The sequence below is a fragment of the Rhipicephalus sanguineus genome, chromosome 1 (genome assembly GCF_013339695.2).
Source record: "Rhipicephalus sanguineus isolate Rsan-2018 chromosome 1, BIME_Rsan_1.4, whole genome shotgun sequence".
Taxonomy (NCBI): Eukaryota; Metazoa; Arthropoda; class Arachnida; order Ixodida; family Ixodidae; genus Rhipicephalus; species Rhipicephalus sanguineus.
In genome coordinates, this window is record NC_051176.1 from 143,262,492 (window position 1) to 143,279,377 (window position 16,886).

The following is a 16,886-nucleotide window of genomic DNA, read 5'->3' on the forward strand; positions in this document are numbered from 1 at the left end:
ACATTTTTGTTCATTGTACTAACCTTGATGTGCTTGAATATAATCTCATTTTCTTCAGGTGTCAGGACATCTTTCAAAGGGCGCATAAAATCCTTGATGAATAAAAAAGAGAAATACATAAATAGTGTGGCATGGCCTCACACTCTTGTTTTTCCCGAAGAAAAGTCTTGTCTACTTCTGACTTGGTGAAAGCATAAGCAGTTCAAGGAGGCAAATGAACACTTGCCATACACAAAGGAAACAAAGTTTTTACCGTAACACCAAACAAAAAGTTTACCTGCAAAGGCATTAAGCTACACATTGTTATATTTAAACACAATATTTTAAACTTCTAAGGCTAAACTTTTTAGCCTGAAGGAACTTAGTGAACTCTCATAAGTGCAGAGCTATTTTCATGTCCTGGACAAAAAGCCTACACATTGACAACCACCATAGGCGTGCGCAGGGTTCCCCATTAGGGGGGGGGGGCGAAGGTTCACCGCAGCGCCCCCCCACCTTACTAAGTCCATGTATGGGGCAGATTTTGCGCCCCCCCCCCCCCTCTTAGGTGACGAGAAGGGTGAATGTACGGGGCAGATTTTGCACCCCCACTCTTAGATGATTAGGGGGTGCCCCCCCCCCCCCCGTGCACATGCCTATGACAACCACTATAGAAGAATGTCTGCATGCAATCAAATAGGTACACTGGTGGTGGTGGAGGTAATGGTAGCAACTTTATTGAAATTCTGCTCAGGTAATGCCTGGCAGGCCCGAGCACTAGGATGGCCCCTCGCGAGGAGCAACCCTTCCGGCGTAGGTGACAAGGGCTTGCTGTATTCTAACTTTTTTATGGCCAAGTTAAAATGAACAAAGCACACATTTGAATGATAAGGGCACATATTGCTTCCTTCGACACAGTAGCACTCTGCTAAATCTCAAGTTGGCTGGCATGGTTAGAGCCTGTTCCATTAGCAGTTCCTTCAGAGCTCAGCATAGTGAATGCCTACCCATGGTTCTATATTGCCCCAGAAGGAAGAAAAGCATCTCCTTCTTTAGCAAACTTCATTAAAAGTTGTAGAATCGTAGCAGAAAGGTATTGTGCATACAACTTTGAATAATGTAAAACTCAATAATGCTGCCCGTGGATTATAAGGTTTCTTGGCACACTTTGTGAAGCTACATGATCAAGTGCAGATATCTAACAGCATTGGTTGCACTACGGCCATTTCTTTTAAAATTTCTTAGTTATGACTAGTAAGCAATTTTAAGAAATAAATTCTACCTGTACTTCATTAGATTAGTCGTTACATAATAAAAATGGCTACTTGAACTCGTTAGAATAATGAGACAGGAGGGAGCTGATAATGCCAGCAACTGAAAACAAGCACCCTGCAGTATCTCGTCACTGGCTTATTTAATTATAGAAGGTCAAAGAGCTGGCATTAACACCGATCATTATCCACTAGCTCTTGTGAAGTATCACTGTACATGGCACATAAAAACTCGGCGCGTTGAAACACTTACGCGAGTAATCATATTGAGGGCTTCAATATAGTTCTTTTCAGTTTCTATGAGCTCTTTGATACAGTAGTCTCTCTTTTCCAAAGGTGCAGTGGGAGCAGCTGCAGGAACCTAAAACACAACAGAAGTGATATATAGAAACACTGCAGCTGACTATAAGGTGAGCATGTATATCAGACCGCATCCTTCAGCTGAAAAACCTGCACAGTCGACTTCCGTTGGTTCCATGTTGCTTCAGTTAATCACACCATGTTCTGAAACTTACAACAGCAATAACAAGTTCTTTCCATTGTACTTTTTCAGAGAATTTATCGTCCACAAGTATGTTACAATCATTAACACAAACTAAGTGATTTGGTAGCGAGTTATAGTTTAATGGCATGGACATCAATCAGTGACCTAGATGGGAAGGTTAGGTGGCATTCTGTTAAACTTCTTGGCACGGTAACAAATGGACAAGGGAGAGGAAGTGGCATATGCAAATGCTTAATTTCAGCTACAGCTTTAACATCACCTGATCAGAGATAAAGCTTTAGTTGGAAGTTAGCACTCGTGTACGTCACTTGCCCCTTGTTCTGTCTCATCCACCGTTTCTGCGCTAAGTTGGATAACTTAACAGTGGGCCAGGAAGTGGTTTTGCTATAGGAGAATATATGGACATTATCTGTCCCTCATTCTGATGACACCCTAAATGTGCCTCCAGCTGCATGCAGAAAGAATGGAAAAATAGGAAGAAATGCAGCATAACTAAAGCACAGTAGAAGTTAGCAGGGCAGTTCTAAAAAGGAGATGAGATGTAGAAGGTGGTGAGGTGAAGCACTAAATGACTAGAGATAAAAAAAGGGGGGGAGGGGGTGCAGACCAGTGATTTCGTAACTATAGCTGAAAATGAAGTGGAAAGTGGGCTTAGACATGTGTAATGCTACCAAAGACAATTCAAACTACATTTTACGAATAACACTGATAATTCCAAGTAATACTCCTACTACCCTTTCCAAATACACGTGTGAATCACTATCACAAGGTACTTCAGGTAAAAAGTTAGTTTTCACTGCTAATTGTAAAATCAACATTTAATTTGAACATTTCACTGACTGAGCCAACTTCCATGCCCTGAAGAGGTTGAATTAATGAAAGTCGACTGTACTTGGTGCAGTAAGCATATGGCATGCTGTTACATGCCACTGTGAAGTGCTTCACAGTGAACATGTCCATACTCTAAAGACTGCACAAGATCTTGTACACAAGGTGCTTCATTCTTGCTGCGCTACGCACTATACGGGTGCAATAAAATTACACTGAATTTTTACCATTCGAGTATCAAGACTGGTAGCCTCAAGGAGTAATTAGCACAATTACAGATGTCACCAGAATTGCACTTAGTAACCTTTTATTTATAGATTTCAAGTGACGAATACTACATTAAAAAAGTTTGAAGCCCTTCCTCACGCATTATCTGCACAAGATCCTGTGAGAGCTAGAGGAACAAGTATTTGACATTCAGAGGCTCACTGAAGGCAAACCCAATTTTAAAAAAGAGCTACTACGATGCTGACCTCATTGCCTTTTGATTTCTTAATGCTGGCGCTATCACCAGTAGCATGGCATAATGAAGAGATGCCTGGCATATTGCCTTTATTATCCTACGATTTTATAATGAGCCACAGTGGGGGGCCTTCATGCTAATGACATGTTAAATCTGCACTATTATTTCATCAAGCCTGCGTTCTATGCCACAGCAAGTTTTGATCTGTCAGAATTTGCAGCTATTAACATTGACAATACGGGCTGCTTGGCAGTGAAAAGAAACCAAATAAAGATATGAAATCAGGCCAGCTCTGAAGTCTGCAGGGATTGTAATGTCATGCCATTCATGGGTTATGGTGGCAACAAGACGAAAGCAAGAATATGGGAGGGATGGGGTGTTGAGATGGCATTATGGTTATCTTCCTCCCCCCCCCCCCCTACCCCGACTTAGTTTTGCTTTCAGTGAGGCTGTGAATACAAAATGCCTCTTTGCATTGCCCTCACAAGAGCTTGTTCAGCTAGAACATTGCTAGATAATGACAAGAATGGACTCCAAACTACTCGGATGTATTAGCCAATTATGACCAATAACTAAATAGTTCTCATGCAACTTCATTATTTATGCACATAACTGTGCAAATTACTCCACATACATAGGGTCAACCAATACAGACACTCTTACGGTAAATGTAATGTAACCTTGCTTCATATTACTCCGATTTAAGCTTTGACACAGCTAGGAAAACACAAACACCCTGTAATACAAGACCTTGCTGAATTTGGGAGCATAAGGACACTGGTTTAATTCCATTTTATAATTCACTGCGCAGATTAGGTGCACTACCAGCACACGAAAATATATAGCTGACATAGGAAAGAAAGAACACGTAACCAACACACATGCAGGAAGGCCCAGCACTTTTTCAGATTAAATTAACAAAACATATGAGAGGCACTGCAAATGTACCTGAACTTTTGCCAACTTGAATTTCACGTGCACTGAATCAGAGCAGTAGAGGCTTAATGCTGCAGCTTGCATAAAAAAGTTGCTAAAAATTTCGTGTTTCTATTCACAAAACATATGCTATGGTACACTGCGACAGTGGAACGCCAGATCTACACCTTTCAAGGAACTCCATGATAAAGTTATAATTACAGAACTGCTCAAACCAGAATAAACAGTTGCAGCGTCTATTCATGCATAGCAGTAGGTGGCAGTGTGTTCTATTATGGTTAAACCTGAATAGTATATAGACTTTTCACAAAGTCCTCGATAGCCAGCACTCTATTGGCCACTGGACCACAGGGGTTTGTTCTGGTAGAACAGGTGAGAGTTGAGACACGAGGCAACTGCATATGCTACCACTGTCAAATAGTGGCCAACCTTCATATAAATGCAGAGAAAGGGTTTACAGAATGCTGGATAGACGGCGCGTGGCTTGGTATATTTAATAATGTGATCAATAAAATAAGCTCGCACTAGTTCTAACTGAAACCTGTGCCAGTCACTGATATTTGTTGTGCTTTAAGGCTTAACTGAGTATGGATACAAGAAACTAGAAGCTTTTAGCAGGACACCTTAGTGCAGCATGCCTACAGAACTGCCATGCTCTATAAATTCTGTGCTGGTTCCTGGTGGTCAGCAAAATTGCATACTTTTCGCAGTGCTTGGCAAAGTGAAGTTGTGGAGCACCGTGTAATTCCACACATACAGACAGCCTGAAAATTACTTTACACAAATCATTTTTCATACACATGCATCATAGGGCCAAAAAGGCGTCTGAAACATGTGGAACCTGTGCTGTTGCGGCTGACTTAGGCATCATAATTGTCAGGTGTTTGCAAGGACCGCCTGCTTTACTTGCCATTTTTCGAACAAGTTTGCTTTCAGCGTGTTTGACATACCTCCTGCAGCTTTGCTCCTTCTCCCGCACTTATTCTGGAGTTCATGGCAGCTTTACACGCTACTGTAGGAAGCAGGTCATGTGGCAAGCATATTAAACGATCTCAATTTGCAATGCATAATTCCCACGGACTGTTTTTCTTGGGCGCATTTAGTATGAAGAAGTGCATTGAAAAACGCAGTTTTTCATACTAAGGAGACATGTAAAATCGAGGTTCTACTGTATTTTCTTGCGTAAAACTAACATATTGAAGTGATAATGTGCAGCATTACGAACTTTTGCCCATTAGTCCTCTACCCATCACCCCATCTACATATCAGTAAAAAGTTTTGCAGTACTGTATAGCTTACTACAGTTAAGGATTCCTTTAATGATATAACTTCTTCATATTATTCAATAAGCAAAAAAAAAAAAAAAACTGCGGCATTCCCAATAATAGTAGCTTCAGCATCAAGAAACTAAAGAATAAGTGTGAACACAATAAACAATCTAAACCAACTGGACGTTGCTCTTGTCACAATTAGATAGCTTCGTTTTTTACAGACCAATGCCTGATGTTACGAGCCTGGACAAAGCTATTCAATTTCTTAAGTTGTTAATATGTCTGAAAGGAAAAAGAAAGATCAATAACTGCTGCAAAAAAAAAAAAAAACAACAAATAACTGGTTACAACTTATGCTACAACTAAAAGTGGGAATAACCTCTTAAAATGATAGAATAGCTGTTATGTCAAATACTTGCTAGCACCATTACTGCTCAAATCACTGCATCGCTCGTTCAGCATTGGCAAGTGAGGAATCGTGAGGACGCATACCTGGACCCTCCGAAATGCACAGAGGTCTTCGTAGATGTCCTCATCATCATTGGTCACTGCCTCGTATTCATACTCGCCAAACTCGCCAAAGGCCTCGTTGCTGACATGCACAAGACATGCAAGGTTGAGCAGCAAGGCAACAGGGCAGCACAGGCACACAAGAGAGCGAACACAGGCACGGCAACGGACAAATAAACAATATGGCTGCACAAACAGTGCAAGTCATGCACCAAGAAAAATGTAGTAAAGAATGCCTGTGACAACAAAAAGAAACGATAAACAAAACACTGCTTCCCTTTGTTCAGTGCTTAAGGCAAGCACTGCTGTAAGCTCATTGTAGTTAACGCATTGCGGAAACTACATCTTTATTTAGCTTATGCGAGGATAGCTTGAAGTTATAACATAAATAAGAAATCAGACTTTGAATGCGACAAAACAAATACATAAAATAGCGGCAGCATGCCCCGAATGAAAGGCCATGCAGTACACAGTGCACATAATACAAATAAATTAAACACACACACATGTACATAAGAAGTAAAAGCCACATTAAAGCTGCAAAGGAGGCATCGGAACTTCGAGGATCTTGCTATTCAGTCAGGAATGAAACATAGTTCATCCACGAATGTGTTTCAAGCTACTGGGGATCAACAAACTTAAAGAGGTGTATTTAATGGTTTCCTACAAAACAGTAATTAAATAAGTAGAGCTTGAAGAAACACACCAACAAAAGCATCATGCTAGCAAGCTGCAGTCACGCTATACCAAAAGCAATACACATGCCTATACTTACATGGCCATAAGAGGTATGCACACATTGTTCTTTTCAGAAATGCAGCACAGGCAGAGTGACATGATGTGAAGACCCATGCTATTACTAATCACTCTTGGATGCTCTTTAAGCCACAAAAGATTTGTATATGCCAGGTTCACTTAGAAGGTGGGCTACTCCCGTGTTCTAAATGCACAATATTAACCGAAGATCAGGAGGTATTGCATATGCCTGTCAAAATAAAATTTACTAATCATGCCCACTTCCCAATTTCTTTCAGTAAGTATTAGCTGGCACACTGACATTAATAGTTAAAACACATTGTTCCAATAAGTGACATGATTTACCTGGGTAGCTACCTTACTGCTCAGTTGACATTCATGAAATAAGCCTATTTACAAGTGGAAGCTCTTATTACAACGTAACAGAGGCCATGAATTAAACAACCACCTGTTTTTTTCAAACTACCTTTCAATGAGAATATACTTGTAAGACCTATAATAATAATAATAATAATAATAATAATAATAATAATAATAATAATAATATAATAATAATAATAATAAAAATACATATTTTCTTCCTGGTATGATATCTTTAAATGCCAATAAATAATTTCATGGTTATAAAGTGAACCAAAATAGTGATCAAAGAAACAGTGCAAGTTTTTTTTTTTCTGAAGCAAAAAAAAAGTTATGCACAGCTACAATGGAACAGAATCTGAAAAGAATGTGGTACGCAAGTGAACACAAAAGCCGCCCACCTTGAGGAAAATGTGTTCTTAAAAAACTGGCCATGCTTTCCTAAACTGCATCCAAGTTAGAGGCAACAGCAACTGCTTCATATGAACTCACAAGAAGTACAATGGTGTAAAGGAAGGGATGACAGCACAAGACACATTCTAGAACAAGAAGTAATACAAAAGTGTATTACAACAAAATGGACAGCCTTGCATCACGAAACAGGATGCAACTAGACACAAGCCTAATAAAAAAAATGCTGGGCCTTTTTGAAAACAAGGAAGAATCTACTTTTGGGTGCAGAGCCAGACTAGCTCAGACAAGGCACTACCTCATTCACCCGTAAGGTGACGTAGCACAAGTCTTCGTAAACGTCTTCTTCACGTGTTCGACGAGGTGTTACGGGAAAATCGAAGACCACCATAGTGTCATCATTGTGGCTGGAAAGGGTGGCATTGCCAGATTTGAACAATGAAAATCCGAATGAACACAACAGTACGGCATGCTCACAAAGAGGATATTAAACGAATTGACAATTCTTAAGTTACTCATAAAAGTGGGTTCATATTGTCACACGATTGTAATGTTTCGAATGCTTCAGAGAAGGAAAACCTGAGTCATAACTTGGCAGCAGACACACTCCCAGCACATACTATACAGTACTGGTTGTTAATGGAGCAACTAGTAGTAGTGTTGCTCATGTGGCTAGTTGAGGAATCATGTCTTGAAGGCATCATGTATTGCCCAAGTGGCTAGGAAGGAATTGTGTTGGAACTACTTCTGGTACTCTGTGTGCACAGTTTTAGAAATGGAGCAGTGAAGAGTGAAAAATTATGGTTGCATATCTAGACTGACGTAAACATTCTTTAGCCTTCATTACAACATTACAACATGGAACTAGCTGAAACCAATAATACTGGTAAATATATTAATTTTACATTTTTAGTTAATGATTTAATGAGGAGGCTGCAACCAAGGAAGTTTAAGCATACAGCCTCTTTGGCTGTGATGGCTGTGCGCGCATATATAGTCTGTCGAAATGAAAGCACTAGCTGTTAACAAAGAATCCTCATAGTGGTTACGACCCCTTACGTGGTTCAAGAAGAAAAAAAAAAAACTCTAGCACAACAATCACAAGCATACCGACACGTTGTGCCACAGTCTTCGAGATCACCTACATGACAGATTTCCACACTGCCATGTGATCTCCGAGGCCAATGTGTACAGACAATGGGTGACAGAATCTAGCGACAGTTTACACATGCTTAGTCATAGGTGAATTGGCCCTGTCGATTCTGCTGCATTGGCTTACAAGTTTGAGTAGGTAAATCACACTGTTACTTTGGCGACTGTCTAAGCAGGGATTGGAATCAGAATGTGCCCCCTAGCATAGTGCCACTATGCTAGGGGGGTGCTAGTGCACTGTGTCCCCCGGGAAGAACAAAGAGAAATACGACATCATATGAAGTATGTGCATAGTGCACTAGGGCACACTACTTGTGCACTCACATGTTCTACCTTACAACAGAACCTTGAAACGAAAGGCTTTTTGGGCAGTTTAGAAGAAAATGTGCTAACTAACTGCAAGCTGGAGCACACATTCTCTGAAGAACCACTTGCATGCCCAACTGAATACATGCAAGAGGCTCTCAGTGGCCGAGTCACCAGCACGTGAGTGGCAACACTTGCTGAACAATGTTTGAGCAGTGGCAGAAGAAAATATACTGGCACCATTTTCAGTGACAGGTCCCGTACTGACACCACAGTGCTCAACAGTAGACAGCATGGTAAAACAACTAATGAGAAACTGTGTGTTCATAGAATAATGCTCTGGCTAGAAATGTGTATGGCTGTTCTGCCAATTTCCATCTTTATTGGGGAAAATGGCATGATCTCACTAGCAATGGACTCTATAGCCTTACCGCAGATAATCCATGGGCCATATTTCCTAACAATTAGTCTTTTTTTTTCATTCCTTTGCCATTCTGTCATTAGCACAGATGACATTATTGCTGGTACCGACCACTTGGCAAGAAGAATGATAAGAAAAGAAGAATTTAAAATGTATCAGATGCAAAATACAGGCCCAGAAAGGACAGATATACAGCCTGCAACAAAAGATAACAGACTGAGAGACCTAACACGTCTTTGAATTTTAGAGCAGTCTTTGACTATATCTCCATCCAGTGAAAACCCCCAACACAGTTGCAAGCATTACTACAGGCTAAAAATCAAACTACCATGCTACCATAACCAGGGCGCAGAATTTCTCAGCTTTGATTGGGCTGTAACGCGGGCTGTAAACTTCAGACATCAAATATAGTACACTCTTTTCTACTTGTCCACCACCGCCGCTGCACCTCTTATTTACATCCAGTAAAGCAATAAAGATTTCATCAACTTATTTATATACATTGATAAGGGGCTAGCCTCCAGTTTGTGCAGAGTAATGACAACAAAGTGCACTTGCAGGTACTATAAATCTTACTAGAATGTATTCTCACAATAAGTACTAAGCTGCTGCATGTACCTGCTTGCCAGATAGGTTGTGCATGGAATATGCTACAGCAGTTAATGTAGCCAGCGTTGAACCAGAAACACTGTTTTGCATCGTAGGGTGTACCTTACCTCCACAGAAAAAAGTTGCCTAGGCACTGTCTTCATACGACTTTGTTTAAAAGATGGGAATGAGTGTATCGCCTTGTTAGTTGCTGTCTTCATAGCCATGTAATTCAAGCCGCTCAAGCCAGATATACTTACTTGACAGCATCCTCAAGATTGAATGCCTCGTCATTGTAATAGTCGTGCGACGTTGATGATTTGTCCGAAAAGCCCCTGCAAGAGAAAGAAGAGCCACTAGATGAGTGATTAGCTGTTACACAAGGAGAACTTTGACCACCTCGAGGTCTTTAATTTACAGTAAACTTGGAATAGTTCAAACTCTGGAACTTCATATTATCAGTTAATTCAAACCAACTCCTAATTTTGGTTGGCCTGCTATGTTTTCAATACATTTAAAGGTTTCTTAGTTCAAACTGCATCCTTCTGTTAATTCACACTTTTTGCTTCTCTGCACTGGAAATATTAGCTACCTTTGATCCATTGTTCCATCTTGCTGGACACTCCATTTATGTATTTTTTTAAACCACCAAAAATAAAGCAAATTTCTTGCCAGCACTTGGCAAAGTGGATGAAATCAAGAACAGAAAACATAAAAAACCCCCGAGACAGTAAGAACACACATGATAATCAGCCATCTCTGCTTTTCCTGATAGTTGCCCCAACTCATATTTATGCTTGCATCAGCTAATTCAAACAATATTCTGGTATCCCCTCGAGCTTGAATTATCAAGAGTCTATTACACTTAAATCCAAAAACGCACTTTGGCTACGAAAAAATGGATACCTAGAAGAAAGTAACAGTGCAAATGGGAAGGGATAATGAAAGAAGACAAGTGCTGTCTAAGCACTTCACCAGTCTTCTTTCACATGTCCTTATTCGAACTTTTCACTTGCCTAGCTATAGCTACTTTAGCATAGAAGTAAGGCTGGGAACCGAATCTACGAACTTCTGCTTAGCAGTGTAATGCCACAGGTACTAAGTCAAGACGGTAGATGCTCATATCCACAGCAGTTAGCTTTCTTAAAGGGACACTAAAGGCAAAGAACAATTTATGTCAAAGTGAAAGCTCAATGTATGACGTCTAAAACGGCAATATTATCAACAGCAGTGCCCTACTTACGGAGAAATTAAGCTAAATGTATCACACGATGAGCGCCACGAGCAGCACATTTTGGAAATGATCCCGATGACGTGAGAGAGTTCGACTACAATTAATAACTTGTAATCAAACTAGCTGCAACAAAAAAAGAACCTTCCGTGCATCAAGAGACGTAATAAAATGCTGCTTGTTCATTTCTGTTTGATCCATGGAAAAAAGAACCTCTTTGGCGTTCCCATCGGAAACGGCGCGCGGGGTTCAAAGGTTCCGTTTTTGCCGAACTGCGCTTCACCCGGCCGCCCTGCTTCGCCCAAGCGGTCGTGCCTCAGTAGTAGTTTCGGTATCGCGTACTGCCGCGTATGTTCTGCGCGCTCGTGAAGTCTCTCTGACAGAAAGTTCGACAAAGCACCGCATGCATATGTGATGTTGCCGGATGCCCGAATGGTGCACGCCGCCAGTGCACGCCGCCGCACAGTAAAGGCGGGCAACGTTGGGCACGGCAACAGTGACGTGCATAGGTCGGCAAACTCACTCATGAGTCGACTCACTCAGACTCACTCAGTCTCATATCGAGCCGTGAGTCTGAGTGAGTCCGGGTGAGTAATATTTTGGTGAGCTTGAGTCCGAGTGAGTCCGGAAGAGAAAATTTTTAGTGAGTCTGAGTCCGAGTGAGTCCGGTTGAGGAAAACTTTGGTGAGTCTGAGTCCGAGTGAGCTCTAAGCACAATATATAATTCTTGAGTGAGTCTGAGTGAGCTCCACACGTTTTTGCCGACCTATCGTTCTATTTACACTACTTCAGCATTACTACCAGCGTTATGTTGGCTCATGTTTATAGTCCCATCGACTCACACACACTTCAAAGCCCTAGAGTTCATACACCAGCTCAATATTTATTAATTAGAGGCGTGAGTTACAGAGGTGGGAAGGGGGGATGTAGGCCATGGCCGGCCCCCAAAAACTCTTTCACAGGAAGTTCTTGATAAAAATATTTGTCTGAGTCATCCCTTTCAATAAAAATGTCCTTACTGGATTGCAACCTCTGATAATTCTTATTTGAAGGTGCAAGATCAAAAGGCGCCAAGTACAGCACCAATTATGCGAGATATTGGTGTGAAAGAGCATTCACACCATAGTCGATAAAACCAATTATACGATAACAGACTCATGAGTCGGCTCACTCAGACTCAGATAGAGCCGTGAGTCTGAGTGAGTCCGAGTGAGTAATGATTTCGTGAGTTTGAGTCCGAGTGAGTCAGGCTGAGAAAATCTTCAGTGAGCCTGAGTCCGAGTGAGTCCGGTTGAAGAACATTTTCGTGAGTCTGAGCCCGAGTGAGCTCTAAGCGCAAAATATATTTCACGAGTGAGTCTGAGTGAGCTCCAGATTTTTTGCAGAGCTATGGTGACGTGAGAAAAACCGCTTTCAGGCAGGTGATTTGAAGTGCGCTAACGCGATGCGGACCACTAAAACGTGATTTTATTTCAAAATAAGCACTTCCTTGGCACAAAAAAAAAAAAAAACCGTCGCAGATTAACAACATGAGGCGCGGTAGCGCCTCCCCCCTCCCACTCCCCCCTCCTTTGCTCCCCAATCCCATCCGCGCGCGTTCACAGAGCAGCGTCGGGAGGAGGGGGAGTATAGAGATAGACGAGGGCGGAAAGAAGACGTCGCACATCGCCAGCGATGCGCCGCCAATGCGGGAGGAGGTGTGTTCGAGTCTGAGTGTCGCCGGGCATCCACTGGTTTTTCTAATGTGTGGAGAGAGGTACCCTGGCCAAATGTTGCCCTAGGGGTGCGTCAAGGCACCTTACTGACCTTACGTTGCCCGACCTGGTGCTCGGTGTTACGGTGTATGCATTTCCGTACCCTGACTAGCGCAGCAGCAGAACTTCCGGTCGCCGTCACGCGCAAGCGGAGTCATGTGATCTAAGCAGAAACGTCACGTCATACCACCGCCAAAACATGAATGAAAAGAAACGGTTCTGCCTGTCGTTGCATATTATTAAGTATCGCTATTTAGCCAGTGTCAATGATTGGCCCGTCACTGGGGGGCCAGCAACCTACGCCGTGTTGCTTCGCGGTTCTCACTATTTTGCCAGCATCACTGGCATCACTACTGCCAGAGCTAGGGTCGACAGCGACACACCGCTCTAAACGACGTCACACGCGACGTTTCTGCTCAGTTCCGCTGCTGCAGGGTACGGAAACACGCGGTTATAGTATATCATAGGCACGCGGTCTCGCAGGTGCTCGTTTCTCAAGAAGGTAGGCTCCTCCTTTCCGCTCTCCTTCATTGAACACCTTGGCCCTCGAGACCCCAGAAAAGACTACCACGAAACATCACATGCATCTTAAATAACAAACAGCTTTTCTGCAACCTGTCTAATGGTTTTATTTCCCGAAAAGTGTACATGTCGTGACTTAATGGTGCAGTTAATGTTGTCAGAGGAATAGTGTGACATTGAAAGTTAAAAAAAAAATGATGCTACCGCAAGGGCCAACAACCAGCCTTGCCCATCCCAAATCAAAGCTTGCATGTGTGCTTTACAAGACTGGTGCTCATTATTAGCACGCAAAGTTGGCAGGCGGCTGAGACAATAACAGCGCTAATCCTATGCCAAAACACTCTCGAACACTTCCATATATGCAACACAGATTTATGCGATGGGGACCATAGGCATGCGCACAAGGGGGGGGGGGGGCAATGTTAGCCCCACACATTGACATAATAGGGAGGGGGGCGCTGCGACTCGCGGGGGCACAATGTCAGCGCCATACATTGACATAATTGGGAGGGGGGGGGGCTGCGACGAACCTCTGCCCCCCCCCCCCCCCCAAGGGGAACCCTGCGTACGCCTATGATGGGAACACTAGTGAAACCTTTGTTTATGAGGCCCGAAGCTGTAGGTGATGATTTAGCTCTAATTAACGACGCGAGTGTGATCAAGTTATGACGGTGCCCTGCCAATTAAGTTCGCACTATTTGCCAGAGATCTGAGCAATGTAATTGTCGGGAGTTTATTCATATATGACAGAGGAAGGAAATATATCTTCACAGCTCGAGTAGACTGACTTTCATTGACAAGGAAATACAGATCTGCCGAGATGCCGGGAAACGACCACAAAGGTCGCGTTTAACAGCTATTACAAGGCAGGTTTGATCATTTTACTGCGAAATATTCGTACCCATAGAGATCACTTTTAGCAACGATTTTTTGAAGTCTTAAACAGGCATATATGGCGAAAGAAATGTTTCAGTGTTCTGAAAAGATAAATGCACAAAAAATACATCTGAAATATAAAAACTTACTTTAAGACGTGCATTTCCTTGGAAATTGCATAACGATGTAAGTGTTGGGGTTTTACGTCCCAAAACCACGATATTATGAGGGACGCGCCGTAGTGGATCGAGGGCTCTGGAAATTTCGACCACCTGGAGTACATGGGCCTCTAGCGTTTCACTTCCATTGAAATGCAGCGCCTGTAACACTATACGCGCCTCGCGGCCTGTTTATCCATGACCCTGCCGTTCGATTTGTACCGTCTGCCGCTGACCGCGGTAACATGCAGCATTCGACCCGGCACTGGCTGTCCAAACTCGCACGGTGGCAAGCACCACTGCGCCTGCCGCAGCAACCATAACCAGGCCGGGATTCGATCCCGCAACGTTCGGGTCACCAGTCGAGCACCATAACCACCGGGCGAATTTGGACAGCCAAAGCCGACCCTTGTTGGTCAGACGCTGCATATTCCCGCGGTCAGCGACAGACAGTAGAAATCGAACGGCAGGGCCATGGATAAACAGGCCGCGAGGCGCTGCAGACGAAAAGAGTTCCCCGCGCACTTGCAAAACCTACTCGGTCAGCGGCGATCGCCGCGCACGCTTGGGCATGTCCTCTAGCTCTATCAAAATCTGATTGATGGGCTCCACTGGTCAATCTCGACAAACCGAAGGTCATGTTACAGCACGAGGGGCGCAGTCTCGGATCAAGAGCACAAATGCGCGGCTACCGAGTTCATGCTGGGTGCCCCTGCTTCCACCTCCCCCGAGTTCGCGAAGACGTTCGCGTGCGTGCGCTCACACACACACACACACAAACACACACGCACGCACGCGCACACGCGTGCTCGCAAGAAAAAACTTCACAAAAAAATAAAGAGCGCAACAGCTAATGGTGGCTGCGAAGGAAACGATAGAGGAAGTGCCTGGCTCGCAAACATATCCAAACGAAAAAGCGATTTCAATCTGCTGGCCACAAGCCATACCTGAACGATTCCTAGATGTGGCTATGCCTCGGACGACCCGTACGTTCCATTTGAAGTACCGCATTAACTGAGACTGAGACTTCCTCACCGCTTGTCAACAAGAACATTCACAAAGTGGGAGTGTCGACTCAGAATACTAGTGGAATAACATCAGTAATAATGACAACTGTACGGTTTGACATGCCAAAACCACAATATGATTGATTATGAGAAACGCCGTATAGTGGAGGGCTACGGATATTTCAACCACCTGGTGTTATTTAACATGCGCATAAATCTAAGCACACGGGCCTCTATAGCATTCTGTCTCCATCGAAATGCGGCCTCCGCGGCCTGGATTCGATCCCGCGACCTTCAGGTCAGCAGTCAAGCACTGACATAACGTCAGAGTAGGGAACAAAATGACCAGTTAGCTGCATTGCATATGAAACACGGTATATATAGAACGCTCTCTGCACACACGCACGCACGCAGAGTACATCGGTTCAGAGGCGCTGTTCGGTTGAAGGGACCCTACATTTAAGAAGTGCACGGCAGCGCCGACGCACGAGTGAGTGAGGAATAAACTTTATTACGAGATCCGGCATGTTTGTGGTCCGGGCTAGATCGCACAGGTAGACACCAGGAGACCTTGTCTCCCTATAGCCTCCCTGGCCTGCTGGATAGCCCATCTTTGGTCTTCGACCTCCGAGCTGAGCAGCACTAGCCGCCACCGCTCCCGGAGGGCCTCAGGAGAACTTGTTGATAAGTTGGGGCATTCCCACAGTATATGTTTATACGAAGCCCTTTCTGTTGTGCATAGTTTGCATTTGTTGTCCGGGTATAGGTGTGGATAGCTCCTGTGGAGGTGCACAGGGTTTGGGTAGGAGTTTGTTTGTAGCTGTCGGTATTCAGATGCTTGCTTCCTGTCTAGACTCGGGTGAGGTGCCTAGTCTCTCTGTAGTGTTGTGTGTATTCTGTGTAGCTCGTAAATCTGTCTTTGTGTGGTACGTCGGCGCCGCCAGGGATGTTCACCGAGGGGTCCGTTCGGGTTGCGTGGCGGGTTAATTCTCGCGACAACTCATGGGCCATCTCGTTCGGATTGGAGGTATGTCTCTGTGTGCGCCGGGAACCATATTAGGTATTTGAGTTCATCTACTTTCTTTAATTCTTGGCTATTAACGGGGATTCTGAGGGCTTGTTGTGAAATCCGTCCTTGCGTAAAAGAAAGAAAAGTTTAATAATTATCAGCAATTGGACCAGTGTTCAGTTATTCAGCTTTTTCTTTAATGTAGTCTTCGCCATGCCGTCATGAGCGCTTCTTCGACACAGGAATGTGTTACAGCTTACACTAAACGCGACTGTACCTACATATAATCGTTAATATTTTGTTGCTACAGACAAAAATATGCAGATGTTAGGCAACAGTCATTAAATTTTGGATTGTGTTGAGCGTCCGTGATAACTGCAAAAAAAAAATAATAAAGAAAGTGAAACACATTCTGAACGTCTCATGTGCTATAGGGCACAGTGCAACTCGCTGCTGAGTTTCATTCGACTCCTAATTATTATTCCAGTTAGAGTTAGCTTAATTATCTGCCATAGTTTGCCTAATTAACGTACTCAGACCTAAGAAATTTTTATTTGCACAACGCAATTTAA

General features: G+C 43.3%; 1 protein-coding gene across 4 annotated transcripts in view; it reads right to left on the bottom strand.

The window, feature by feature from the left end:
- Nucleotides 1-16,886, bottom strand: part of LOC119399346 (protein vav) — a 254,133-nt gene that overhangs the window by 45,358 nt on the left and 191,889 nt on the right. For 2 of the 4 annotated variants that reach the window (XM_037666168.2, XM_049416846.1), the window contains exons 4-7: nucleotides 10,018-10,092; nucleotides 7,589-7,697; nucleotides 1,504-1,611; nucleotides 24-92 (exon numbers count right to left, since the gene is read on the bottom strand). In XM_037666168.2, coding sequence (XP_037522096.1) covers nucleotides 24-92; nucleotides 1,504-1,611; nucleotides 7,589-7,697; nucleotides 10,018-10,092 — 361 coding nt within the window. Of the gene's footprint in view, nucleotides 1-23; nucleotides 93-1,503; nucleotides 1,612-5,745; nucleotides 5,846-7,588; nucleotides 7,701-10,017; nucleotides 10,093-16,886 lie in introns of those variants that run through there. The other 2 variants (XM_049416844.1, XM_049416849.1) reach the window with 2 other exon arrangements.